This window comes from Pongo pygmaeus, chromosome 5 (genome assembly GCF_028885625.2).
Source record: "Pongo pygmaeus isolate AG05252 chromosome 5, NHGRI_mPonPyg2-v2.0_pri, whole genome shotgun sequence".
NCBI lineage: Eukaryota > Metazoa > Chordata > Mammalia > Primates > Hominidae > Pongo > Pongo pygmaeus.
In genome coordinates this window covers 106,538,815-106,565,201 of record NC_072378.2, presented here as the reverse complement: position 1 = coordinate 106,565,201, position 26,387 = coordinate 106,538,815, and the positions used below count along the sequence as shown (strand labels likewise).

General features: G+C 40.3%; 2 protein-coding genes and 1 non-coding gene across 6 annotated transcripts in view; 1 reads left to right on the top strand and 2 right to left on the bottom strand.

The window, feature by feature from the left end:
* The window catches only part of QRSL1 (glutaminyl-tRNA amidotransferase subunit QRSL1), a 37,982-nt gene extending 35,758 nt beyond the window's left edge, over positions 1-2,224 (bottom strand). Inside the window, exon 1 of the mRNA XM_054489959.2 lies at positions 2,085-2,224. Within this exon, the coding sequence (XP_054345934.1) occupies positions 2,085-2,108 (24 nt within the window). The 5' untranslated portion in view covers positions 2,109-2,224. The remainder of the gene's footprint in view (positions 1-2,084) is intronic.
* Positions 2,157-26,387, top strand: part of RTN4IP1 (reticulon 4 interacting protein 1) — a 68,727-nt gene continuing 44,496 nt past the window's right edge. The window contains exons 1-4 of one of the 4 annotated variants that reach the window (XM_063666477.1): positions 2,157-3,039; positions 8,784-8,935; positions 10,258-10,326; positions 12,406-12,530. In XM_063666477.1, the coding sequence (XP_063522547.1) occupies positions 2,766-3,039; positions 8,784-8,935; positions 10,258-10,326; positions 12,406-12,530 (620 nt within the window). In that variant the 5' untranslated portion in view covers positions 2,157-2,765. The remainder of the gene's footprint in view (positions 3,040-8,783; positions 8,936-10,257; positions 10,327-12,405; positions 12,531-26,387) is intronic. The other 3 variants (XM_063666478.1, XM_063666480.1, XM_054489956.2) reach the window with 3 other exon arrangements.
* LOC129039723 (U6 spliceosomal RNA) lies at positions 23,920-24,023 on the bottom strand. The gene has a single exon (XR_008503436.1). It is a non-coding gene; the product is annotated as a U6 spliceosomal RNA (small nuclear RNA).

Sequence of the window (26,387 nt, the reverse complement as noted above, 5' to 3'; positions counted from 1 at the left end):
ATAAATGCTTGAGGTGATGGATACACCATTTACTCTGATGTGATTATTATGCATTGTATGCCTCTATCAAAATATCTCATGTGCCCCATAAATACATACACCTACTATGTACCCATTAAAACATTTTTTAAAAACTGTCATAAGACTGCAAAAAACACAACCTTGCACAAAGGCCATTGCAACCTTCCACACACACGACTACTTCTGTAAGGATGTCTGTCCAGCAATTGGCCATCCAACCTTGGACTGATGCCACCTTTGTGACTGATCCTTGTGGCCAAGGATAACTGATTCAAAATAATTTAAGTAATCCTTCTCATTCTATCTTTAAAAACATCCCTTGCCTCAACCTCCTTGAATAGGCACCTAGTTTACTATATCACACATACTCCCACTGCATTGCTACTCCAAAATAAATATTTTCTTTAGAGTCTCTTTCTGTTACTTAGATTGACAGTGGAAAAAGCAGAAAAAGGAAATACCATATTTTTATAGGTTGTATTTAATTTTAAAACAAGTTTTGGGTGTTGTCTGTTTATTTATTTTTATTTTATTTATTTATTTTTTGAGACGGAGTCTTGCTCTGTGGCCCAGGCTGGAGTGCAGTGGCGCGATCTTGGCTCACTGCAAGCTCCGCCCCCTGGGTTCACGCCATTCTCCAGCCTCAGCCTCCCGCGTAGCTGGGAATACAGGCGCCCGCCACTACGCCCGGCTAATTTTTTGTATATTTAGTAGAGATGGGGTTTCACCGTGTTAGCCAAGATGGTCTCGATCTCCTGACCCCGTGATCCACCCGCCTCGGCCTCCCAAAGTGCTGGGATTATAGGCGTGAGCCACCGCGCCGGGCATATTTATTTATTTTTTAAAGTAGAAATTTGATTCGATGCAATTTAAAATGATAACATAATAATGTATTTTGGGGGAAGACCTATTATTTAAAGCCTGTGGATTTAAATTTCTCATTATATATTACAGCTATCTATTATTATACTTCCACGCTGCCAGCTGGGAAACAAACAAAACGACAACTTCTAGGGTGGAATAAAAAGGAAGATGGAAGGCAGTTTAGGTCATCAGCGCCTACTTCGTACAGAAATCACCTGGAGCCTCCATTAAACCATACTCCCGAACTTACCACACAGATCTAATTAAGTCTACAGTGGGACATAGTTTTAGTTTTAACAGGTGCTTCATGTGACTCTGATAGCAATGGGCCTGCAGACAGTTCTAAGGTTGAGTGATGTGAACCAGGAAGCAAAAAGACCCGAATTAAAGCTATAACAGCAGAAATAACGTAAGAGGGCAGATTCCAGCCATATCTGCAAGATACAATGAAGAGGGCTTAGTGATTTATTGGATATGAAAGATGAGGAAGAATCTAAAGGCAAATGAGATAATAGTTGTGCCATTAAAAAAGAGTCTATTAAGAATTCAGAAATACCAGAGCTTTTTTAAGACGGGGGTTGAGAGGTAAGTCCTGTTACAATGATTACTTCAACACTGATTAAAGTGAATTTGAGGGTGCTTATGTGACATTTAGAAGAACTGCCCAGAAGGCATTCACAAATACAGTCTAGAATTCAAACATGACGTCCAGGAAATGGAGGCACGGGTTAGGGAATCACTGGTATCTTAGTCCTAGAGAACGAATTCTTTGAAAAAAGCCAAAAATTACTCATTTGAATGTTGCAAACTACAGTTTCGCCGGGCTTCTTAGCGACGACTGCAGCTCAATGTCGGGGACAGAAGAGAGACTGAAGTGGCCCCGCAAGCCCCCTTTATCTGGCAAAGCCCACTCCGAGACCATCCGGAGCCCGACCTACACCAGAGCAAATGTCTAATGGTGAGAAGCCGATTCACCACCCTACAGATCCGCGGTGCAGAGATTTCCCTGCTAAGGTCCTAACTCCTGAATGGGTACGGCGAGTACACCCTAAGAATCGAAAGGTACTTATCCCCCACTCAGTTCTAGAGGAGGCAGCGAGGTGGGCCAAGATGGGTGGTAAGACCCAGGGACTCTTTGTCAACGAAGTCCGTTAAACTTTCCGCCCTCCCGGGGGCCTCAGCGGGCCAATTCCACTCACTTCTCGGAGGGTCCGGCCCAGCATGGTCCTCGTGGCCAGCCTGCCACCACAGGAGCCAGGCAAGGAGGAAAAAAAGGTCACCGGTCGCTAGTGATGTTACCTGGGCGCAGCCATCTTTAATTGTCACTGAGCCCTTCAACACCGAGTACTTGGATTGGTTGAATTGCAGCCCAAAGAAATGATCTTTGTAGGCGATTGGTTGGTGCTGCAATGCCATCCCGGCGGCTAAGGAGAGCGGGCAGGCAAGGGGATTCGGGGCCAGGGTCGCGGCGGAAGTTGGCAAGCGTTCGATTCTCTGGCGTTGGATCGCGAGCGGTGTCTGCTTGTCCCGCCGAGGGCTCCCAGGACAGGGCAGGGATCTAGGGGGTTTGCGCACCTGCTTTTTAATCCCCCGCCCCCCTTTTTTTTAAAGTGGAGGGGGTGAAAGTGAGGGAGGAGAATGGACAGAATACTGACTGGAACGTTAATTCGAGCGTTTCATATGCGAAGAGCGGAATAACAGTTCCGTATTCTTCTTTCAGTTTCTCCATTAGATTAGCTTCATTTTCGAATGCTCCGTTTTGCATGCTTAATTTTGAAGCTAGCCCGTGGTTTGGCAGAATTTGACTGAATTCAGGGGTGAGAGTTTGATCCAGTCCAAGTGTATTTGAATTTGAGCACGCAGTTCAACCAGTGTTTACAATGGAATTTCTGAAGACTTGTGTACTTAGAAGAAATGCATGCACTGCGGTTTGCTTCTGGAGAAGCAAAGTTGTCCCAAAGCCTTCAGTTAGAAGGATTACTACTACCTCTTCAAGGAGCACTGTCATGCCTGCTTGGGTGATAGATAAATATGGGAAGAATGAAGTGCTTCGATTCACTCAGAACATGATGTTGCCTATCATACACTATCCAAATGAAGTCATTGTCAAAGTTCACGCTGCCAGTGTAAATCCTATAGACGTTAATATGAGAAGTAAGTTTTCAAAAGACGTTGTTACCTTTTTTTAAAAATCACTATTTCATAAGGTATGCCGTTTTAAAAAATTATTTGACTACGCTTCCTTGGTTAACATAAATAAATCATTTAGGTTTTTAACAATACCTCTGCAAATATTTCCAAAATTTTTGAAATTGCAATGGCCAGGGAATCCTTTGGCCATTTGTATTGACAAAATATAAGCTTGATTGTTTTCATGCGTCCTTAAATATGTAAGTTCAGACTTGAGAACTGTGTCTGTAGCTAACTTTTTTTTTTTTTTTTTGAGACTGAGTCTCACTCTGTCACCCAGGCTGGAGTGCGGTGGCCTGATCCCAGCTCACTGCAATCTCCGCATCCTGGGTTCAAGCAATTTCTCCTGCCTCAGCCTACCGAGTAGCTGGGATTACAGGCGCATGCCACCACACCGAGCTAATTTTTTGTATTTTTAGTAGAGATGGGGTTTCACTATGTTGGTCAGGCTGGTCTCGAATCCCTGACCTCAGGCGATCCTCTGCCTCCGCCCCCCTAAGTGCTGGGATTACAGACGAGCCATTGCGCCCGGCCTGTCTTTGTAGCTAAATTTCTGTCCAGGGAACTTTGTGGTATTCTGAGATCCGTCACAGGCTTCGGAAGTATAGTTATGTTTCCTAGTCAGTTTAGAATTTATGGGGTTTTTTGTTTGTTTTTGAGACGGAGTCTCACCCTATCGGCAGGCTGGAGTGCAAGGGCGCGTTCTTGGCTCACTGCAACCTCCGCCTTCCGGGTTCAAGCGATTCTCCTGCTTCAGCCTCCTAAGTAGCTGGGACTACAGACATGCGCCGCCACACCCAGCTAATTTTTGTATTTTTAGTAGAGACGGGAGTTTCACTGTGTTGGTGGGAGGCTGAGGCAGGAGAATCGCTTGAACCCGGAAGGCGGAGGTTGCAGTGAGCCAAGAACGCGCCCTTGCACTCCAGCCTGCCGATGGAGTGAGACTCCGTCTCAAAAAAAAAAAAAAAATGAATTGAAATGACTTTACTGTGATTGTCTCATGAAATCTACATTTGTATTCTTTGTTTTGAAGTAGTAATTGCTACTACCAGTTGGGCATGCCGTTTTCCTTTATTCTTTTTATATTAGGCTTGAAGAGAGTTCAGTTTTTTATAAGATATGTCTTTTAGTGGTAAGTTTTACTCAATAATCAGCATGTTTTTTCATCTGCTTTGATTGTAAGTTCTTTCAAGATCGATCCCATGCTTTGTCAACCTGTTTCAGTGCTTCACATACGCAGTTGTCATTCAGTCACTATTTCTATGCCTTTTTATATTTTTGTTCTGACTTAAGATAACAAACTTAAATTAGCAGTATTTTATCCATGAGTAACTTTTACATTTTGTCTTCATTTAGATCTGTTAGCTTTTTATTTCTTTAAATGCACATGCGTAATTCATGCCGTGTACATTCTCATTTAAACAGAATGGCTGTATCTAGACTTTTCTTGGCTGCTGTTTAATAATATAACACTGTAAAACATTTTACTTTCATATAGTATTCTTGAAACATCTTAGTTTTTTATGACTTGAATGGGTAATATTATTCACAAGTTACCCTCTTTTTTTTTTTTTCTCCTCCCGTTTGAGGATATGTTATTGTCATTGCAGAAGATATCTGAAACAGTAGCTTGGGGAAATAAAATAATGAGTAGAAGATTGTAAACTGTAGGAAGCAGTTATTTCCCTTGACAAGAAAGCAAGAGACATGTCTATTTTATTTGAAAGATGAAGGCTGGCTGTTTTTCTGGAGACGGCCACTACTGTTGGACATAAAATAATAAATCATAGAAATGGCTAAAGAAATGAAGAATTTTTACATGGGGAAAAAATGCAGCCAACAGCATCATACCAACAAAGTTTGGTGTCTTTAGATGGGATTAAAGTCTTTAAACTGATGACAGATTTAGGATTTTTAAAATTGGCCCAATTCTCTGAACAAGTCAAGGTGTCAACCCCTGTCAATGGGATGGAACACTTAAGGGCCCCATTCAGTCATCCGTGTCACCAAACAGGTTCTCAATTACTAACTGCCAGCTGACTACATTCTGGGTTCAGGGGCTTGTTAGATAGTAACAGTGAGCCAAGGCTACTCAGTAGATGCATTAGCATACAGGGGACCAAGAAAACTAAAAACAACCGTGGGCTGCAGGCTCTGTATCTCGAAGAGGACTGAAACCTTTCTGCAGCTCTTAAACAGCAGCTAAAGTTTGACATGGCTGAATATCCACTTCTGTTGTTCAAACCACATAGAAGTTTCAGTGGATAATTGTATAATTATCTTTAGCAGTGGAAAAGGAATGTAAGGCAGGAAAAGTGAAGCACATGACTTTTGTGAATATTACAAGTGAAGTTGTTTTTTTTTCCCTGACAGAGTATAATCCTAACTCCCCAGATGGCAAATGTGTAATGTTGGTATAATGGCCATCAGCTTAGATTTTCTGGGACTTTCCGACCTTTCAAACACTTTATCCCATGTGTCTTGATTTTTTATTAGTAACACAACTCATGCAAGCTACCCACCTGTCAGCATCTCTCTCCGTATCTTCTACCTTCCCTCCTGCTGTATGGATTAACTGTCACTGCTTTCACATAAGGCCAGCCCTCGGCTTGTGTTTCTGATCCCATCCCCTCTCACCTACTCTGGATATCATTCCAGCAGGTGTCTCCTGCATCATCAGTCTTTTCTTTTCTACTGGATCATCCCCATTAGCATACAGATTTGCTGTTATTTCTCCTTTCTTAAGAAGAAGGAAAAGGCTGGGCACGGTGGCTCACACCTGTAATCCCAGCACTTTGGGAGGCCGAGGCAGGTGGATCACCTGAGATCAGGAGTTCGAGACCAGCCTGATCAACATGGAGAAACCCCGTCTCTACTAAAAATTAGCCGGGCATGGTGGCGCATGCCTGTAATCCCAGCTACTCAGGAGGCTGAGACAGGAGAATCGCTTGAACCCGGGAGGCGGAGGTTGCAGTGAGCCGAGATCACGCCATTGCACTCCAGCCTGGGCAACAGAGCAAGACTCTGTCTCAAAAAAAAAAAAAGAAAAAAAAGAAAGCCACTCAAAAGTCCTCTGTCCATCCCAGCTGCCACTTCGAGCTACTGCTCCATTTTTCTGCTCCCTTTACAACAAAACTGTTTTAAAGAGAGTTCAGTCTTCTCATGTCTCCAGTCCCTTATTTCCCATTCTCTCAAAAGCACACTACACAGCAGCTGCTCCTGGCAGGGTTACCAAAGGTCTGTTAGATCCAGGCTTGTGTGTTTGTTTTAAAGCCTCTTAGCATCTTTGGACCTTATTTGAAAACCTGTCTCCTGTCAGCAGCATTGAACGTCTTTAAACTGCCACCTTAGGCTCCTTTGCTGCTTTCTCCTCATCCCTAAGAACTAATGGATTGCCCACAGGAGTGGGTGCGGGGCAAGGGGAGACATACAGAGCGGGCTAGTGACTGTGGAGCATGTGTTGTGGGGCAGGGAGTGAGTGGTACATGACACTGGAGAGGTAGGCAGGGTGCCTGTCATGGAGAGCCTCACATGGCAGACATGTTCTCAGAAAAATGTCAAGCAGAAGAGAGAATAACAGATACTTTTGGGTCTGAGAAAAGTCATGTTGTATATGGAAGCCATATAATAAATTACTCTGGATTATTATAGAGTAGCAAATTTACTTGAACCAAAAAATAAAAAGAATGTTTTCAGTTTTATTTAGCTGATATTTATATAAGTATTCTTTTTCTTTTCTTTTCTTTTTTTTTTTTTGAGACAGAGCTTTGCTTTGTCACCCAGGCTGGAGTGCAGTGGTGTGATCATGGCTTACTGCAGTCTCAAACTGCTGGGCTCAAGCATTCCTCCCGCCTCAGCCTCCTGAGTAGCTGGGACTACAGGCATGTACCACTATGCCTGGCTAATTTTTTAAATTTTTAGTAGAGATGAGCTCTAGGCTGGTTTTGAACTTCTGAACTCAAGCAATCCTCCCACCTTGGTCTCCCAAAGTCCTGGGATTACAGATGTGAGCCACCACACCTGGCCTGTAAATATTCTTAAAAATAAAAATATATGGGCCTGTAATCCCAGCACTTTGGGAGGTAAGGTGGGTGGATCGCTTGAGCCTAGGAGTTTGAGACCAGCCTGGCCAACATGATGAATCCCTGTTTCTACAAAATTAGCCAGACGTTGTGGCGCACACCTGTAATCCCAACTACTCCAGAGCTTGAGGCATGAGAATGGCTTGAACCCAGGAAGTGGAGGTTGTAGTGAGCCAAGATCACATCACTGCACTTGGGCAACAGAGCGAGGCTTCATCTCTTAAAAAAATAAATAAAATAGGCCGGGCGCGGTGGCTTATGCCTGTAATCCCAGCACTTTGGGCCGAGGCGGGCGGATCACGAGGTTGGGAGATTGAGACCATCATGGCCAACATGGTGAAATCCTGTCTCTACTAAAAATACAAAAATTAGCTGGCTGTAGTGGTGTGTGCCTGTAGTCCCAGCTACTCAGGAGGCTGAGGCAGGAGAGTCACTTGAACCCTGGAGGCAGAGGTTGCAATGAGCCGAGATCATGCCACTGCACTCCAGCCTGATGACAGAGCGAGACCCTGTCTCAAAAAAATAAAATAAATAAATAAATAGATGTGAAATAAAACAACTTGATTTTACACATCAGAACAGATGCAGCCAAGTGGCTTTTTATCACTCAGAAATTTATTCCAATTTATTTCAAAGATGTTGTTCTAGAAACATTTTTAAGGATGTGGGGATCATTACTCGTAAACTGTTGTCAGCATCAAGTACTTTATATTCTTGCCTTATTTATTTATTGACTTCAAACAGCTTAACATTTGTCTTCACCAGACCTGGCACCAAATATTTTGTTGTTTAAAAAGTTCGTGAATGAATACCTTAATAAAGACATGAATACATTAATAAAGACATCATCTTCAAAGAACAAAGCAAAACTGTATAAAAGATAATACTAAAAGTTCTGAAGACAGTTTCAAAATTTGAATTTCAAAAATATTTTGAACAATGGTGGCTTTAGTTTAATAAGTGACTATCACTTCCAAGTAAATTTTTTTTTAAGGAAAATCCTTTTATGCTTTCCCATGTAATGGCAAAAAATTATAAGGTTGATTACTTTTTTAAAAAACTTTTAAGTTCAGAGGTACAAGTGCAGGTTTGTTACATAGGTAAGCTTGTGTCATGGGGGTTTGTTGTACAGATTATTTCATCGCCCAAGTATTAAGTCTCACACCCACTAGTTATTTTTCTTGATCCTCTTCGTCTTCCCACCCTCCACCCTCTGAAAAACCCCAGTGTGTGTTGTTCCCCTCTGTGTCCATGTGTTCTCATCATTTAGCTCCCACTTTGGTTTTCTGTTCCTGTGTTAATTTGCTAAGGATAATGGCCTCCAGTTCCATCCATGTCCTTGGAAAGGACATGATCTTGTTCCTTTTCATGGCTTCATAGTATTCCGTGGTGTGTATGTACCACAGTTTTTTAATCCAGTCTATCATTGATGGGTAGTTAGGTTGATTCCATGTCTTTGCTATTGTGAATAGTGTTGCAGTGAACATACACTTATGTGTCTTTGTAATAGAATGATTTATAATCTACATCTTGAAGACCTAAAATTGTACCAGACTGTAACCCTGTAGTAGTTTTAAAAGCATTTATAGTTACATTTGGAGGAAACAGATAAATTGTATTTTACAGGTGGTTATGGAGCTACAGCTTTAAATATGAAGCGTGATCCTTTACACATGAAAATCAAAGGAGAAGAATTTCCTCTGACTCTGGGTCGGGATGTCTCTGGTGTGGTGATGGAATGTGGGCTTGATGTGAAATACTTCAAGCCTGGAGATGAGGTGAGTTAGGAAATGCCACTATTCCTACGGGGATCCAACCCCCAGATCCTGATCCAGCGACAGATGAGAGAGGCACAATGACACAGATATTTTGCCTGTCAGTGCGGCTAAGGGGCTTCTGCTCCCTGAATGTGCAGCATCCGCCCCATAAACTGACAAAGTTTGCATTTATTTAGTACAGATTAAATGATGTAGGTTTCGAGTAAACACCACTAGAGGGTAATTAACATTGCCGACCCTGCCCTGCCCCCGCAACAGTAGCGAGCAATCATGCATCCATGAAAGATCAAAGATTGGTCTTAGGACCACGTGAGTAAACAAACTGTTTAGATAAACTCCCCCACATTCTCTAGTTATTTGCTCTATTGCTGTCAACTCAAGGTAAAGAGAATTAGGCTGCTTTCAGCCAAATCTTTTACTGAAGCTGTGCAACACCCCCGGCCTTCCAAGTAGGTTTGTGTCTACTTCCTATAACTATCTTTATAATTTTTCCTCTTACAATTTTTCCCACCACCCTGACTGAACTCCCACATATTCCTTTACTAAATGTGCAAATTTCATTCTGTTTCAGAAGTATATTCTATGCTGTTGAACTTTTTTCTTTTTTTCAACAAATATACTGAGATTTGACTAGAACCGTTACTTTTTTGGTTCTGTTGTTACATTTTTTCACAAACAATTCCAAAATATCTTGACTGTACTTGAGTTTGTGTTTTCTAAATTTAGTACTTAAGAAATGCAAGACTTTAAAATATATAGGATTAGGGTATTTTTTTTCCTTGAAAGGGCCTTTAAATGACAATTTCTACCTTATGGATGAGATGGCTTTAAAATAGCTTAAGTTTGGTATAATCACCTGTCACTTGTCACTTTGAACTTTTGTACCAAGAAATGATAGTTCATAATCATAGCTAACACTGTTCTGGTTGCTTTTTATAAAATAAGTCATTTAGTCCCTCTGAGGTAGATAAAGTTAGGCCCAGTTTACAGATGAGGAAGCCAAGCTATAAAGAGGTCTCATAGCTAATAAGTGGTGGAGCCAGGACTCAAACCCCAGAGATTGTGGTCTTACTGGGACTTGAAGTAGTCAGTAAATGCAGCAGGATATGCTGGCATCTGCTTCCAGCGTGGTTTGACTTGATAAATCCAGAATCATACTAAGTAATAAATTTATATCATGAAAATAACACTCCTGCTTGGTGTAGTGCTGACTTCTGTGTTTTTCACAGCACAGGGTATATATTAGGGAACACTTTCATGCTTAGCTTTGGTCAGAAAATATCTGTGTTTCTAATGAAGCTGTCTGTGTGTGTGTGTTTCAGGTCTGGGCTGCAGTTCCTCCTTGGAAACAAGGCACTCTTTCAGAGTTTGTTGTAGTCAGTGGGAATGAGGTAACTTACCAACTCTGCTGAAATGCATAAGAAAGTTTAAACAAAGACTGGCAAATATCTCTGAAATAATTGGTGTTTTTCAGATCTAGTTTATGCTTGATGGGGCAGTTTATAAAGAGATAATATAGAATATAGGAATTTTTGAGAGATTAAAAAAGTATTTGATGCCATTCAGTAACACTGCCTGCTAACGTTGTTTTTCTCTCGTGGAGCAGGGATTTGGAATGAGACCTAGAACCCTGCTGTGTTGCTTGGTTTTACCCTAGATAAATAGTTGAAAGCAGATATAGGCAGTAGAGAGGATGGATTAGTCATCAATGGAGACATGGAAATATCCAGCGATTTTGAATAACTAAAAACAGGAGTCTAATCAAATACAGTCAGGAGACCAACAAATTCAATAGAGAGAAAGGGGTTAACATTGAGGAAATTGGCTACAGAAGGGAGGGCAGGAAGGGGAAAAAGGTTGTTACTGAGATTAGAGAAAACCTAGAAAGATTTCCTTTCCAGAAAATGAGAGTAGAGGAAACAGCTGATCTCAAAAACTAATTAGGATGTGTTTTTGAGAGTTCAAGGTTTATTTGGATTTACTTCAGGACTAATGGGAATATTGATGTGGTCTTTTTATAAACAATGAAGTAGTTATATCTGATATTGTAGCCTACATAACATTTATTGAACATCTGTGAGGCAAGTAGAGCTATTCTATACAATATTTATTAGGATAATCTTGGAGTAGGGTATGCATATTGCTTACCCTACTCCAAGATATGAAACAGATAGAGCTATGCAATATCTATTAAGGATAATCTTGGAGTAAGGTATGCAACAAACACTGAACTGGAATAATTTTATAGATTTATCTATGAAAATACAGTTGACCCCTGAACAATGCAGGAGTTGGTACACCTACCGCTGTGAGGTAGAAAATGCACCTACATCTTTTGACTCCCCTAAAACTTAACTGCTAATAGCCTACTATTGCCCAGAAGCCTTACCGATAACCTAAAAAGCCAACTAAGGTGCAGTGGCTCACGCCTGTAATCCCAGCATTTTGGGAGGCCAAGGTGGGTGGATCACAAGGTCAGGAGTTCGAGACCAGCCTGGCCAATATGGTGAAAACCTGTCTCTACTAAAAATACAAAAATTAGCCGGGCATGGTGGCGGGTGCCTGTAGTCCCAGCTACTTGGGAGGCTGAGGCAGGAGAATTGCTTAAACCTGGGAGGCGGAGGTTGCAGTGAGCAGAGGTTGCAGTGAGCTGAGATTGCGTCACAGAACTCCAGCCTGGGTGACAGAGCAAGACTCCATCTCAAAAAGTCAACTAACATATATTTTATATGTTATGTATATTATATACTGTATTCTTACAATAAAGGAAACTAGAATATGTTATGTATATTATATACTGTATTCTTACAATAAAGGAAGATAGAATATGTTATGTGTATTATATACTATATCCTTACAATAAAGGAAGCTAGAAAAAATGTTATTAAGAAAATCACAGGCCGGGTGCGGTGGCTTACGCCTGTAATCCCAGCACTTTGGGAGGCCGAGGCGGGCGGATCACGAGGTCAGGAGATCGAGACCATCTTGGCTAACATGGTGAAACTCGTCTCTATTAAAAATACAAAAAATTAGCTGGGTGCGGTGGCGGGCACCTGCAGTCCCAGCTACTCAGGAGGCTGAGGCAGGAGAATGGCGTGAACCCAGGAGGTGGAGCTTGCAGTGAGCCAAGATCGCGCCACTGCAGTCCAGCCTGGGCGATAGAGCGAGACTGTCTCAAAAAAAAAAATCATGAAGAAAAGTATACTTACCATTCATTAAGTGGATCATCATAAAGATTTTCATCCTTGTTGTCTTCAAGTTACTAGAAAGAGGAGGAGTAGGAAGAAGAAGGATTGGTTTTGCTGGTCTCAGAGGTGGTAGAGGCAGGAAATCCACGTATAAGTGGACTTACACAATTCAAACCCCTGTTGTTCAAGGGTCAGCTGGATTCCTGTGAAGGTAAATGTGCTTAATTGTGTTCATAGGTTTGCAAGTCATTGCTTATTTTTGACTGTTGTCTTCAAATGTAGGTCTCTCACAAACCCAAATCACTCACTCATACTCAAGCTGCCTCTTTGCCATATGTGGCTCTCACAGCCTGGTCTGCTATAAACAAAGTTGGTGGCCTGAATGACAAGAATTGCACAGGAAAACGGTAAGTGTATCAGTCAGTGGCAGCATCTAAACCTCTTTTCTTTCCTTCTGTGAGTTCCTTGCAGTAGATTTGTCAGAGCTTTGAAATTTAGTATCATTTACACGAACAGAGCTGTACTAACATTTGAAAACAATTTCCAAAGCATTCTATTTGTGTCAGTTTGCACTTTCTTAGCTTCATTCTGTGGATTCTCAGCCCAATCACTTGGGAATTTTTTAACTGAGATGTGTGGATGGAATGGACTTTAGGAGTCAGAACCTTCCAAAATAATGCAAAATTTTATATGTGATTCTCTAGGAAGAAGATCCATATCTTTTTTTAATGAAATTCCTAAAAAGGTTAAGAATCATCCCATACAGTTTCTAAAGAATGATGTCAAGGTGAAGATGTTTTTTCCCTACCTCTCCCAAGTGTTATTCTCACACTTGCATATTTCTATAAAGAGACTGCACAACTATTGAATATTCTTAAGTTCTCTCAGTCTCAATGCCTAATATCCATTAGGTCAATTCTGATTCCCCAATGCCTTGAGCATGTACTCATTTGGGTTAGCAGCAACATGGTGACCAGAAATGTCTCAGATGTACTTGAGTTTATATGTAGATTCTGTTGCTTTCCAGGTGGGTGACCCACTCACTCACTTTTTAATGAGTTTTGTTTTGAAGGTTAAATGAGGTAATGCACATTAAACTGGTGACACAGTTTATGGCAGGTGGGAGGCACTCAGTAAATGGTGGCTACTGTTGTTAGCAAGGAGATTATGGTGTTCTTTGTATTTTAGAAAGTTGCCATCATAGAGAAAACTTATGATTTTGTTTTTAGTTGAGAAAACTAGATACTAAGAACCATTTAACAATTGTAAGGAAGGAAAGAGCTGTAGGTCAAACTATAATAAATTAAAATAATTTAGTTTTTTTTTATTGCTAAGGATTGTGCTGGTAACATAACTAAAGTCTGTGTGATTCTGTTTTATTGTTATGAAACATTGCACTTTACATTTAATGTGTTCGGTGATAGAACATTAAATTTAATGAGAGTTTAATAGCTGTATTTTTGAAAGCTTATGAAAGCTATTCATCTAATGAGGTGCTACCCTTTATCTTAGAATTCAAGGTAAATATTCTAAAGGTCAACCCTGTTTACTTTTTAAGCTATTGTGGCTTATCTTTCTTGAAGTTGCCATTTTGGTCAACACTTTGTTTAAATTAAATTAGTTTTGACAACATAGATTTTTCTAATGGTTTCTCGTAGTTAATAACCTTGCAAAAACCTTATTGAAGATTTTTAGACCTGTATTGTAATTGTAGACTCTGCAACAGCATTGGTTTTATTGTTTTGTTTTTTCCTTTAAAAACATTATGTTTTCTATGCCTGCATGACTATATGTGCACTATTGTTAGAGAGCTCTCATTTCTTTTACTGGTTCAGGGCTCTGTGGACTTACTTTTAATATACTGTAAAAAACAATTTAGAAGATAAGAAAACATTTAAAAATTTAGAGACAAAGATCTGTCTCTTCTCAGAGACATTGGTGTGAGTCCTCAGTTTGTTGTTGGCTTTGTGGGTAATTCTTTGGTACTCTGTTATCTTCTGTTTAAGCAACAATGGCCTGGAACTGGGAAGTTGAAGCCCTGGGTCCTGTTCTGCCATTAACTAACCAGGTGACCACATGCTATTTATTTATGGTCTCTTTGTGGTTTCCTCTGAGTTTATGAGCATAGGACAGTGTAGGTTTTGAGGAGAGCTTTGAGAAATGGAAAGTTTTACACCTTATTAGGTGATGATAGGTTATATTGAGTTGGGTCTGTTTATTGATTTAGCCAATGTTAACCAATCTAGAGTGAAACCCATTGCAAAGAGTCTCAATAATTCACATCATGGACTTCTGCTGCATTCACATGTTGTGACCTGTAGGATGCATTTGTCCTGAGTGACTCAGTGAGCACAGTGAGACCTTGCTGTCTTAGTCCGTTCAGGCTATTAAGACAAAATACCATAAACTGGTGGCTTAAAAACAAGATAAATTTATTTCTCACAGTTGTGGAGGCTGGGAAGCCTGAGATCAAGGTGACATCAGGTTTTATGTCTGTTGGTGAGGACCAACTTTCTGGTTCTTTAACAGTGCTTTCTCGCTTGTCCTCATATTCTGGAAGGGGTGAGGATATCTCTGGGGTCTCTCTTTCTTATAAGAGCACAAATCCCATTCATGAGGGTTCTGCTTGCATGACCTAATCACCCTGCCTCCTAATACCATCACCCTTGGGGTTAGGATTTCAACATATGAATTTTGGTGGGACACAAACATTACAAACATTCAGACCATAGCACTTGGTACTTGCTGCTCTCAGAAATTTCGGTTTACTGAAATTACTACACATGGGTTATAATAATGGCCTACCTCTTTTAACTGCTTATTTGTGAGAGTCACATGAGAGATGTGAGCACCTTAAAATACTGTAAAAATACTTTTAATGAAGAAATTCTATAATGAGATTTTATTGTACCTAAACTCAGAAGTTCCAGTGTCCAAAGTGGATTTTCCATTTGACTATTCATTGTGATTGATGGAGCATATTTTGGCTTCAATATGCTAAGCAATAACTGTTCTTTTTCTGTTAGCTATTGGCATTAAGGCATGCCTTAGTCTGCACAAAGCAGATCAGTGTTTGTTATCAAAGATGAATCATCTGTTTTTTCTAATCAGTTAATTAAAAAAAAAAAACAAAATTAACAATGACAAAAACACCTATCAGCACCTTGGAAGATTTTATAGGATTTCTTTATAGCAAACAGCTTATTTGAAATTAGGACAAATCTTTCTAAGGGTTTAGTGATGTTTACCTTTTTTTCCCTTTGTTCTGTAGTTACTTTTCTGCAGCAGCTGAGTATCAGTGAACCAAGGAAATAGTTTATTCTTGATGTCATATAATACTGTCATTTTGTCCACACATTGATATCATTAGAAAATGTCAAGTGAGGCCGGGCGCGGTGGCTCATGCCTGTAATCCCAGCAGTTTGGGAGGCCGAGGTGGGTGGATCACGAGGTCAGGAGATCGAGACCATCCTGGCCAACGTGGTGAAACCCCGTCACTACTAAAAATACAAAAACTAGCTGGACATGGTGGCACACACATGTAGTTCAAACTACTTGGGAGCCTGAGGCAGGAGAATCGTTTGAACCACAGAGTTGGAGGTTGTAGTGAGCTGAGATTGCACCATGGTACTCTAGCCTGGTGACAGAGCAAGACTCCATCTCAAAACAAAAAAAAAGAAAAAATGTCAAGTGAAAATTACTTCCTTTTTATCAGCCCATCTATAGTTTCTTCATGATTTGTTCAGTAGGAACACATAGATAATTTAGGGCTCTCAAGATAAGTAGAAATTTTTTTAAAAAGTTGTTACAACCGGATATTTTTTGAATATGGTAAGATTTGATGGTTTTATTTATTGGTAGGGTCATGGGTGCACTTGAATATTTCATGCTCTGCCTGAAATTCATGTCTTGCCAGGAAAGTTGTACTTCACTGTTTGACAGAAGTATTAAAAGGTGTTAGGTGTAGTATTGCATGCCTGTAGTCCCAGCTACTTGGGAGGCTGAGGTGGGAGGATTGCTTGAACACGGGAGGTGGAGGTTACAGTGAGCCGAGATTGTGCCACTGCACTCCATCCTGGGCAACAGAGTTAGGAATTGAACTATTCCTCCTCCACAAAATAAATTTCACTTTTAAATTGTATATACTTGCAACTCAATGAAGTGAATTTAAGAATACTTTTTTTTTGATATTAGGTTTTATGGCAGTAAAATGTTGTCATGTAAGTGTAAATTAGGTGTCTGATTAATTCTGTTATAGAATTATAGAATTAGGCCCAGACTTAAAAACATTGGGTTTATTCCCTACCAATATGCTTATATTAAAATTAAAATGACAGCCTTCTTCTTTCAAATGCATTCTAAGGCCTTTTCTTCACCCCACCACCACCTGTTTCTTCCCACTCCCCAAGCCCATTACCCTTTTGGACTTTAAGTTTTCATTTGCACCTGAGTGGGTTGTATTGTTAGGGGGGTAAGGGGAAGTAGAAAGAAACCCCAGCTGTTTTCTTGCATAAACAAAGTAAGGGGTTGAGGAGGCAAGGAGAGTGAGAGTGGAGGCTCTGGCTTGGTCAGTGTGATGGAAATGAATCTTCCTTTGCTTCAGGTCTATTTTCCAGGGAGTCCTGGGTGGGGGGGCGGGGGCGGTGGGCACTTAAAAAAATAGCAGAAACCTCACTCCTGGAAATTTGTGTTTTATACAGTAGCTTTCTAAGTGACTAGATTAACTATCTCGTGAGGTTTAGAAGTCATTTACTCTTCAATGGACTGTAATCTAGCTTCTAGCCTTGCCTTTCAATTGCACCTGCCCTCACTGGGGTTGTAGCTAACTTAAGTGACTTAAGTTGCCAAGCCCAAAGACATTTTTCAGTTCTTATTTTAATTTGATCTCTCTGAAGTATCTGGCATTGTTGACCACTTCCTAAATACTTACTTTTTGTATGGTTTCAGGGACATTAAGACTTTTGAGTTTTCTTTTTTTGTTGTTGACCATTTCTTGTCATTTTTAGAAGCCCCCACTTCTTCCTCCAGCCCTTTAAATGTGCTGTTTTCCCAGTATTCCACTCTATTCTTCCTTTTTGTTTCCCAGGGTTATCTCATCTACTCCCAGCTTCTACTTATAGTTTGGTAACTTGCAGATCTGTATTTCTAACTCTATCCCCTTACTGAGTTCCAGTTAGATGTTCTCTTTATATCTCAGACTCAACTTGAACAAAACAACACTTACCAACTACCACCGCAACTCTTCCTCTGTAATCCTAATGTCAGTTAATTGTGGTTTATCCTAAGCCAAAACCTGACATTGTTCATAAACCCTGCTCTCTCACCTTCCTCAGCACTACTCATTATTGTTCGTGTCATGTAAAATGTAAGATTGTCAAATTTGGAACAATGTCTTCCAAGTTCCTTTTATATACGAGCTATAAGATTTGTGAACCCAAAATATCTGAGACAGGTCTCAGTCAATTTAGAAAGTTTATTTTGGCAAGGTTAAGGACACGCCTGTGACACAGCCTCAGGATGACATGCACCCAAGGTGGTCAGGGTGCAACTTGCTTTTATATATTTGTGGAAGACAATACATCCATCAATACACATAAGATTTACATTGGTCTGATCTTGAAGGGTGAGACCTCTTGAAGAGGGTGGCTTCCAGGTGATAGGTAGATTTAAAAATTTTCTCTTGGCAGTTGGTTGAAAGATTTATAAGTGGAATGGAATGTCTGGGTTAAGATAAGAGGTTGTAGAGACCTAGGTTTTTCATGCAGGTGAAGCCTCCAAGTAGCCAGCTTTAGAGAGAATATACTGTAAATATTTCCTATCAGATTGAAGGTCTGTGTTGATGTTAATGCTGCAGGGGTATAATGAGGCCTGCAACCTCCTCTCCCATCATGAGAAGAACTAGATTTTCAGGCAACTCTGGAATGTCCTTGGCCAAGAAGAGGAGTCCATTCAGATGGCTGGGGCCTTAGAATTTTATTTTTGGTTTACAGATTTCAAGGCATTTCATGTTTTCTTGTGTAGTGAATAAGCCTAAAATACTGTTGTATTTTAATGAACAATCCTGATTAGTTTGTTGTTAACCTCTTCCATATAGTGTTGTCTTGTAAATTCTTACTTTTTTTAATTGGAGGAATTTTCCACAGACTAGCTTCTGGCTTTGTACATTTCAAACCTTGTTTAACTTTCTTTCTCCCTCACCAATCCCATGACCCTACGCTGGGTGCAGTGATACACAGCTTTAAGGAAATGTCACGTGGCTTAGGTGAGTTGACTTAGTGAGAGGTAGGAAGAAATTTCTGGAAGGCATTTCTTAAACTAGGACAGCTAGGGATAACTTAACTCTACACACAAGTGACTACAAACCACATCAGTATTTTCCACTAAACCTCAAACAAATATATTTCCAATCAACTTCCCTTTAGCCAGATCTAGTATCACCTGAGAAAAAAAGCAAGACTGATGAGTAAGAGTGAAAAAAGACCAATCTTAACTGATTGTGGTTAGCATATCTTTTACAAGTTTTACAAAAACATATGTCTGTTACATATAAAGTTTCAGTGCCACAAAAGAAATAGCACTCGAATATAAAATTTTAATTCTCAGCAAGGCCAGTTACTTCTATATAGAAGGGTGCGCCCTTACAGATGGAACAATGGCAAGTGCACATTTGGACAAGGGAGGGGAAGGGGTTCTTATCCCTGATGCACGTGGCCCCTGCTGCTCTGTCATTCGCCTATTGGCTAGGGTTAGACCGCACAGACTAAACTAATTCCGATTGGCTAATTTAAAGAGAATGACGGGGTGAGTGCTTTGGCGGGAGTCAGGGCAGAGCAGGTAGCAGGTAATTGGAATGAGTTAGGGTGGAGCGGGTGATGGAATGAGTTAGGGTAGAGCAGGTGATTAGAATGAGTCAGGGTGGAGCAGGTGATGAGAATGAGTTAGGGTGGAGTAGGTAATTGTAAAAGGTTGCTTTATGAGGAAGTTTAAAAGTAAAAGGCAAAGAATTGAACATACTGACATATTAATTATTTGAAAAGAAATTTAGAACTCATATCTAACATGTCTGTGCAAAATATTGCTAGGGCTTCTCTCTGGGCCTTGTGTAAGTGAAGGGCTTCGGCTTCATTGGCTCCATGGTAAATCCTCTGACCTCACTACTTCTCTCTGTCTTATGCCCTATTGTCACCCATCATAAGCTTTTCTTTCTTTTTTTTTTTTTTTTTAGACGGAGTCTTGCTCTGTCGCCCAGGTTGGAGTGCAGAGGTGTGATCTCGGTTCACTGCAACCTCCACCTCCCAGGTTCAAATGATTCTCCTGCCGCAGCCTCCCGAGTAGCTGGGATTATAGGTGCCCACCACCACGCCTGGCTAATTTTTGTATTTTTGGTAGAGATGGGGTTTCACTATGTTGGCCAGGCTGGTCTCGAACACCTGACCTCAGGTGATCCACCTGCCTTGGCCTCCCAAAGTGCTGGGATTACAGGTGTGAGCCACCATGCCCTGCCTGTCAGAAGCATTTATTCCCTCTATCTGCTTCTGTGTAAGATTGAAGGAACCAGTGATTTGGGATGGTTCTCACTGCCTATCCCATTTGGGGGGATACATTCCCACTACCCCTGGTTGAAATTCTGAATACACTTTGGATAACAAAGCCATTGTTATCCTGTGCATAAAGTTCTTCGTCGATTATGGCTTAACTAAGTCTTCATAAATGGCTTACCCTGGCCACCTTACCAAGATATATAAATAGCTTTGTTTTCTTGGGAAAATGTGTTTAACTTTCTAAATATTTAATTCACACACAAACTGTTCTGTAAATTGGGGAATGTCAACATGAATTACAGAGGCTTAGAAGAAGAGGACACATAAATCTAGGCTATCTTGGTCTCCTTTGGTTGATTTGTTTTGTAGCTATATTTTTCCACTCATTCAGATTAAGTTTCTCACTCAGTTTAAGACAGTAAACCTGGCATATTATGCTAAGATACTTTACTATCTTTTATCTATTTTCCCCCCGATTTAGAAGTCGTGTGTGTTTCAGAACCTCCACAAGGCTGAGAAAAAAAGTAGTTTGTGAAGGTGAAAGATGAGATACATTTTCAACATAATCCTTATTTCTTAGAACCATTTGTTTCTACTGATGGTCGATTTCACCATATTTAAATCATCTTTGTTTGTAAGTCATTAGGATTTAATAGATGACACTCTAATCTTATAATGTGGCTTTTTTTCACCATAAATCTGGGGCAATCGTGAAGGCCATATATGTCTGTTTCAAAGGTGGAGAAACAAAATATAAGCTTAAATTAGATGGAAAGCACCTGTTCTTTTTCATTGACTCCCAGAGTACACTTCTGTCATCATCATTTTGTAGGTGACAAATCTGAGGGCCAGGGATTCCATTAGAGAGAGAGTTGAGACCTGAACCTGGGACTTTAGATACCCAGCCCTGGCATTCAAAGATTTTTGGGATCAAGTCAGAATATAGAAACTTGAAGGTGATTTTCTACTTCTGGATGTCTTGCTGTTTTGTAGCATGTTTCGTGTTTTGTTTTTTTTTTTTTTTTTTTGTAAGGCAGCTAAGGGGTTGGTGCCCTACCTCATAAGATTACAATACTGAAAACTGTGATTGTAGAGGGCTTAGGTGCCCAAATGCCAAATAAAAAGTGACTCAGTCATGGGAAAGAAGCCAACATTGCTTCAGTGCCTTAATGTATGTTTAGGGAGAATTCAGAGATTAAGCAAAAAGGACAGAGCAAGTTAGATTTTAGGGTTTAAGAATGCCTAAGTAGTGTAATACTTATTCATATTTTCCTCATATTTAAAAAATATCTGTCACTAGTACAATCCCCTCTGACTTCCAAAGAAGCTCTATATGTGTACTTAAGAAGTAATAGCGGCATGCAATTAAAAACCTTGGCGATTTTGAATAACAGTGCTTCTTTCAAGTAGAGTACTTCTGTACACTTTATATAAACCAACAAATACAGCACACGTTTCTTCACTATCACAAATAGGCTTCTACTTCAGTGAGATTCGAATATATAGTGTGGCCATTACAGCAAGCTAGGTAAAAAGTATTCCCACTGTGTAGGACTTAAGTGAAGGGCCATTGGGAGGTCAGCAACAGCAGTTGCTTCCGTTTGCATTGAACGTGCTGTGATGAATACAACAAGAATAATTAGTTGAGCCACAAGACTTCAGACTTCAGAAGACCGACTGGCTTAATGTTGGCTTGAAAATTTATTTTGCCGCCGGGTGTGGTGGCTCACGCCTGTAATCCCAGCACTTTGAGGGGCTGAGGTGGGCGGATTGCCTGAGGTCAGGAGTTCGAGACCAGCCTGCCCAACATGGCGAAACCCCATCTCTACTAAATATACAAAAAAATTAGCCAGGTGTGGTTGTGGGCGCCTGTAGTCCCAGCTACTCAGGAGGCTGAGTCAGGAGAATCCCTTGAACACGGGAGGCAGAGGTTGCAGTGAGCTGAGATTGCACCATTGCACTCCAGCCTGGGCGAAGGAGCGAGACTCCATCTCAAAAAAAAAAAAAAAAAAATTATTTTGCCTACTCTCTTTTTGGGGACTTTGAAGAAAAATGTGGTTGAAACATGCACAAAATGTGGAGTTTACAGGACCAGAAAACGATGTGTCCTCAGGGCTCCTTTACAAGCATTGGACCTGCTCCTTGCTGCTTTTGCACTTGGGGTCGCCATCAGGTGGTAGCACAAGGAACTGAAGCTGCTATTGCAGAACCACTCCTGCTAAGCCCTGCTGTGAAACACAGTTTTGCTTTTTTATTTGAGGGAAGGAAGTTGCTTTGGATCAAGAGTTATAGGGAAGAGATGAACTGACAATAGTGAGGTCGGAGATGTATTTGGCAGTTGGATCCTGAAGTAGCCATTGTATTTAGTATCCAGCTTCACAGAGAGAGAATTAGAAATTATTTTCAAGCTTTTCTTTATTGGAAGAAACTTGAATGCAGTCTTTCAAGTAGCCAGGCGATCCCCTCACTTGAGGTAGTAGCAATTGTTGCCTTGATTGTAGGACATAATGGTGATTGGATGATTTCTTTTTTTAGAGACAAGGTCTCACTCTGTCACCCAGGCTAGAGTACAGTGGCACAATCATAGCTCACTGCAGCCTCAAACTCCTGGGCTCAAGCCATCCTCCCACCTCAGCACCACCATACCTAGATAATTTATTTTTTATTTTTTGTAGAGATGTGATCTCATGATGTTGCCCAGGCTGATCTTCAACTCCTGGGCTCAAGCAATCCTCCCGCCTTAGCCTCCCAAAGTGCTGGATTACAGGCGTAAGCCACCATGTCTGGCCATGGATGATTTTGAAAGTCAAGAAACTTTGATCAGGCATCTGCTACATCCAGGGCACTGTGGCCAGTGCAGGGCATAATATGAGGTCTCTGACCTTAAGAGCTTGCAGAATAGTTTGGGAAGTAGGACGTGTGGTATAGATAACAGGTTCCAGGCTATGTTAAGGGTATTGGAGAGGAAAACTGGGACTTGGGCCTTCAAGGGGAGGGAGACCTCAGTAGGTAATTATAGCATTCTAGAGCCTGGAGGAATGGGCCAGTGTGTGTGCAATGTAGGGGGAAGAATGAGGGGAACAGGGTCTCAGAGGAAAAGAGTTCCATTCAGGAAATAGTGAGAGGAAAAGTTGGAGAGTGCAGGTAATACATTGTGAGGAACTTAAATGAGAATTTGACTAGCAACACTTCTGTAAGAATGGACAAAAGTAAGAGGGTGAAATATTTCATGGGGGAATTAATTTTTGAATGTATTTTTGAAGCACTTCTCATACTTTTTTCCCTCATTTAGAAAGTACTAAAGCTATGTTTGAATTGTCAGGGGAAAAGGTACTTTAACTTTACCTCTGCCCTCTGAAGGTTCTGTAACTGAGTCTGCTGAAATAAACTGATAATAGATTAATAGGAGAAAAGTTATACACATTTATTTATTTCCTTTTAATATTGATATGTAATAACTGTACACATTTATGGAGCATAGTGTGATATTTCAATACATGGATACCATGTGTAATGATCAAATCAGAACAATCAGCATATCCTTCAAGTCAAACATTGATTATTTCTTTGTGTTGGGAACATTAAAATCCTCTCTTTTAGTTTTTTGAAAGTATACAATAAATTATTATTAACTATATTCACCCTGTAGTGCTATAGAGTACTATAACTTATTCTTCCTATCTAGCTGTAATTTTGTATTTGTTAACCACCCTCACCCTGTTCTTCCCTCCCTGCTACCCTTCCCGGCGACTGATAAAGCGCAGTTCTACTCTCTGCTTCTGTGACCTCAGCCTTGTCTAGCTCCCCCTTGAATGAAAACGTGGTATTTATCTTCTTGTGCCTGACTTATTTTACTTAACATAATGTCCTCCAGGCTCATCCCTGTTGCCGCAAATGACAGAATTTCATTCTTTCTTTTTTATGGCTGAATAGTATTACGTTGTGTATATATAGCACATTTTCTTTACCTGTTTATCTGTTAATGGACATTTAAGTTGATTCCATATCTTGGCTATTGCAAATAGTGTCGTATTAAACATGGGAGTGCAGATATCTCTTTGATATGACTGATTCTCCTTCCTCTGGATAAATACTCAGTAGTAGGATTGCTGGATCTTATGATAGTTTTACTTTTAAGGAAAGCTTCATACTGTTTTCCATATTGGCTATACTAACTTATATTCCCACCAAAGGTGTATAAGAGTCCCCTTTTCTCTGCATCTTTTCCAATACTTATTTATTTTTTTTGTCTTTTTTCTATATGGAACACTTCACAAATTTGCATGTCATTCTTGCTCAGGGACCATGGTAATCTTTGTGTCATTCCAATTTTAGTATATGTGCTGCCTAAGGAAGCCCTGTTTTTTGTCTTTTTGGTAATAACCATTCTAACTAGGGTGAGAGATCTCATTGTGGCTTTAATTTACATTTCCCTGATTATTAGTGATGTACAGCATTTTTTGCCTATGCTTGATCATTTTTCTCGTTTTGAGAAATGTCTATTCAGATCCTTTGCACGTTTTTAGTTGGATTACTAGTTTTTTGTTGTTGTTGAGTTTTTTGAGTTCCTTATATATTCTGGGTAGTAGTCCCTTATTGGTTGTAGAGTTTGAATATACTTTCTCCCATTCTGCAGGTTGTCTCTTCATTGGTTGTTTCTTTTGCTGTACAGAGTTTTTTAGTTTGATATAGTCCTGTTTATTAATGTTTTTGCTGCCTGTGCTTTTAAAGTCTTACCTATATCATTTTTGCCTGTATTCCCATATGCTTTCTTCTAATAGTTTTGTTTTGGGTCTTGTGTTTAAGTCTTTAATTCATTTTGAGTTGGTTTTTATATATGGTGAGAGATGGGCATCTAGTTTCCATTTTTCTGCATATGGATATCCAATTTTCCCAGCACCATTTATTGAAGAAATTATCCTCTTGCCAACATCAATTCTTGTTGCCTTTGTCATAAATCAGTTGGCTATAAATAAGTTGATTTATTTCTGGGTTCTTTATTCTGTTCCATTGGTCTGTGTGTCTGTTTTTATACCAGTACCATGTTGTTTTGGTTACTGTAGCTTTGTGGTATAGTTTGAAGTCAGGTAGGGTGATGCCTCCTGCTTTTTTATTTTCGCACATATTGTTTTGGTTATTCAAGGTCTTTTGTGGTTCCATGCAAATTTTAGGATTTAAAAAATTTCTGTGAAGAATGTCATTGATATTTTGATAAGGCTTGAATTAAGTCTATAGATCGCTTTGGGTGGTTTGGTCATTTTAACAACATTTATTTTTCCAGTCCATGAGCATAGGATGTCCTTTTTTTTGTGTTCTCTATTTATTTATTTAATTTATATGTATTTTTTTGAGATAGGCTGGTCTTGAACTCCTGAGCTCAAGCGATCCTCCCCAACTTGGCATCCCAAAGTGCTGGGATTAGAGGTGTGAGCCACCATGCCTAGCCCTCTTTGATTTCTTTTATCAGTGTTTCTAGTTTTCATTATATAAATCTTTCACCTCCTTGGTTAAATTTATTCCTAAGTGGTTTTTTTGTAGCTATTGTAAATGAAATTGATTTCTTTTTCAGCTAGTTTGTTGTTGGTATATAGAAATGCTACTGATTTTTAAATTTTTATTTATATTTATTTATTTTAAAAAATTTCTTTTTGGAGACAGAGTCTTGCTCTGTAACCCAGGCTGGAGGGCAGTGGCACAATCTTAGCTCACTGCAACTTCCGCCTTCCTGGGCTGAAGTGATCCTTCCACCTCAGCCTCCCAAATAGCTAGGACTACAGGCATGTGCCACCATGCCCAGCTAATTTTTGTATTAGTAGAGATGGGTTTTGCTATGTTGGCCAGGCTAGTCCTGAACTCCCGGACTCAGGCGATCTGCCTGCCTTAGCCTCCTGAAGTGTTGGGATTACAGGCGTGAGCCACTGCTCCTGGCTGCTACTGATTTTTGTATGTTGATTTTGTGCTACTTTAATGAATCTGTTTATCAATTCTAAGAGATTTTTGGTGGAGTCTTTTGTTTTTTCTATATGTAAGATCATGTCATCTGCAAAGAGGGACAATTTGACATCCTCTTTTCCAATTTGGATGCCTTTTATTTCTTTCTCTTGCCTAATTGCTCTGGCTAGTACTTCCAGTACTTTTTCCTGTAGATGTATCTATTGTGTTGTTTGAGTAGAGTGCTTTGGCTTTGTTCCTGGGTGAGCACAGTAGTGTAGTCTCTGTATGATTTCTTTTTTTTTTTTTTTTTCTTTTTGAGACAGAGTCTTGCTCTGTCACCCAGGCTGGAGTGCAGTGGTGCGATCTCAGCTCACTGCAACCTCTGCCTCCTGGGTTCATGCCATTCTCCTGCCTCAGCCTCCCAAGTAGCTGGGACTATAGGCACCTGCCACCATGCCCGGCTAATTTTTTTGTATTTTTTTAGTAGAGACGGGATTTCACCATGTTAGCCAGGATGGTCTCAATCTCCTGACTTCATGATCTGCCCACCTCGGCCTCCCAAAGTGCTGGGATTACAGGCATGAGCCACTGCACCCAGCATCTTTGTATGATTTCTTTGGCTGTAATCACTGTCAGTGGTGTCAGTAATTCCTCAGTGGCTTACGCTGTAGTTTGTGGAGGCTGTTAGGCACTTTTTTTTTTTTTTTTTGAGACATCATCTCACTCTGTTGCCAGGCTGGAGTGCGGTGGTGCCATCTCAGCTCACCGCAACCTCCACCTCTTGGGTTC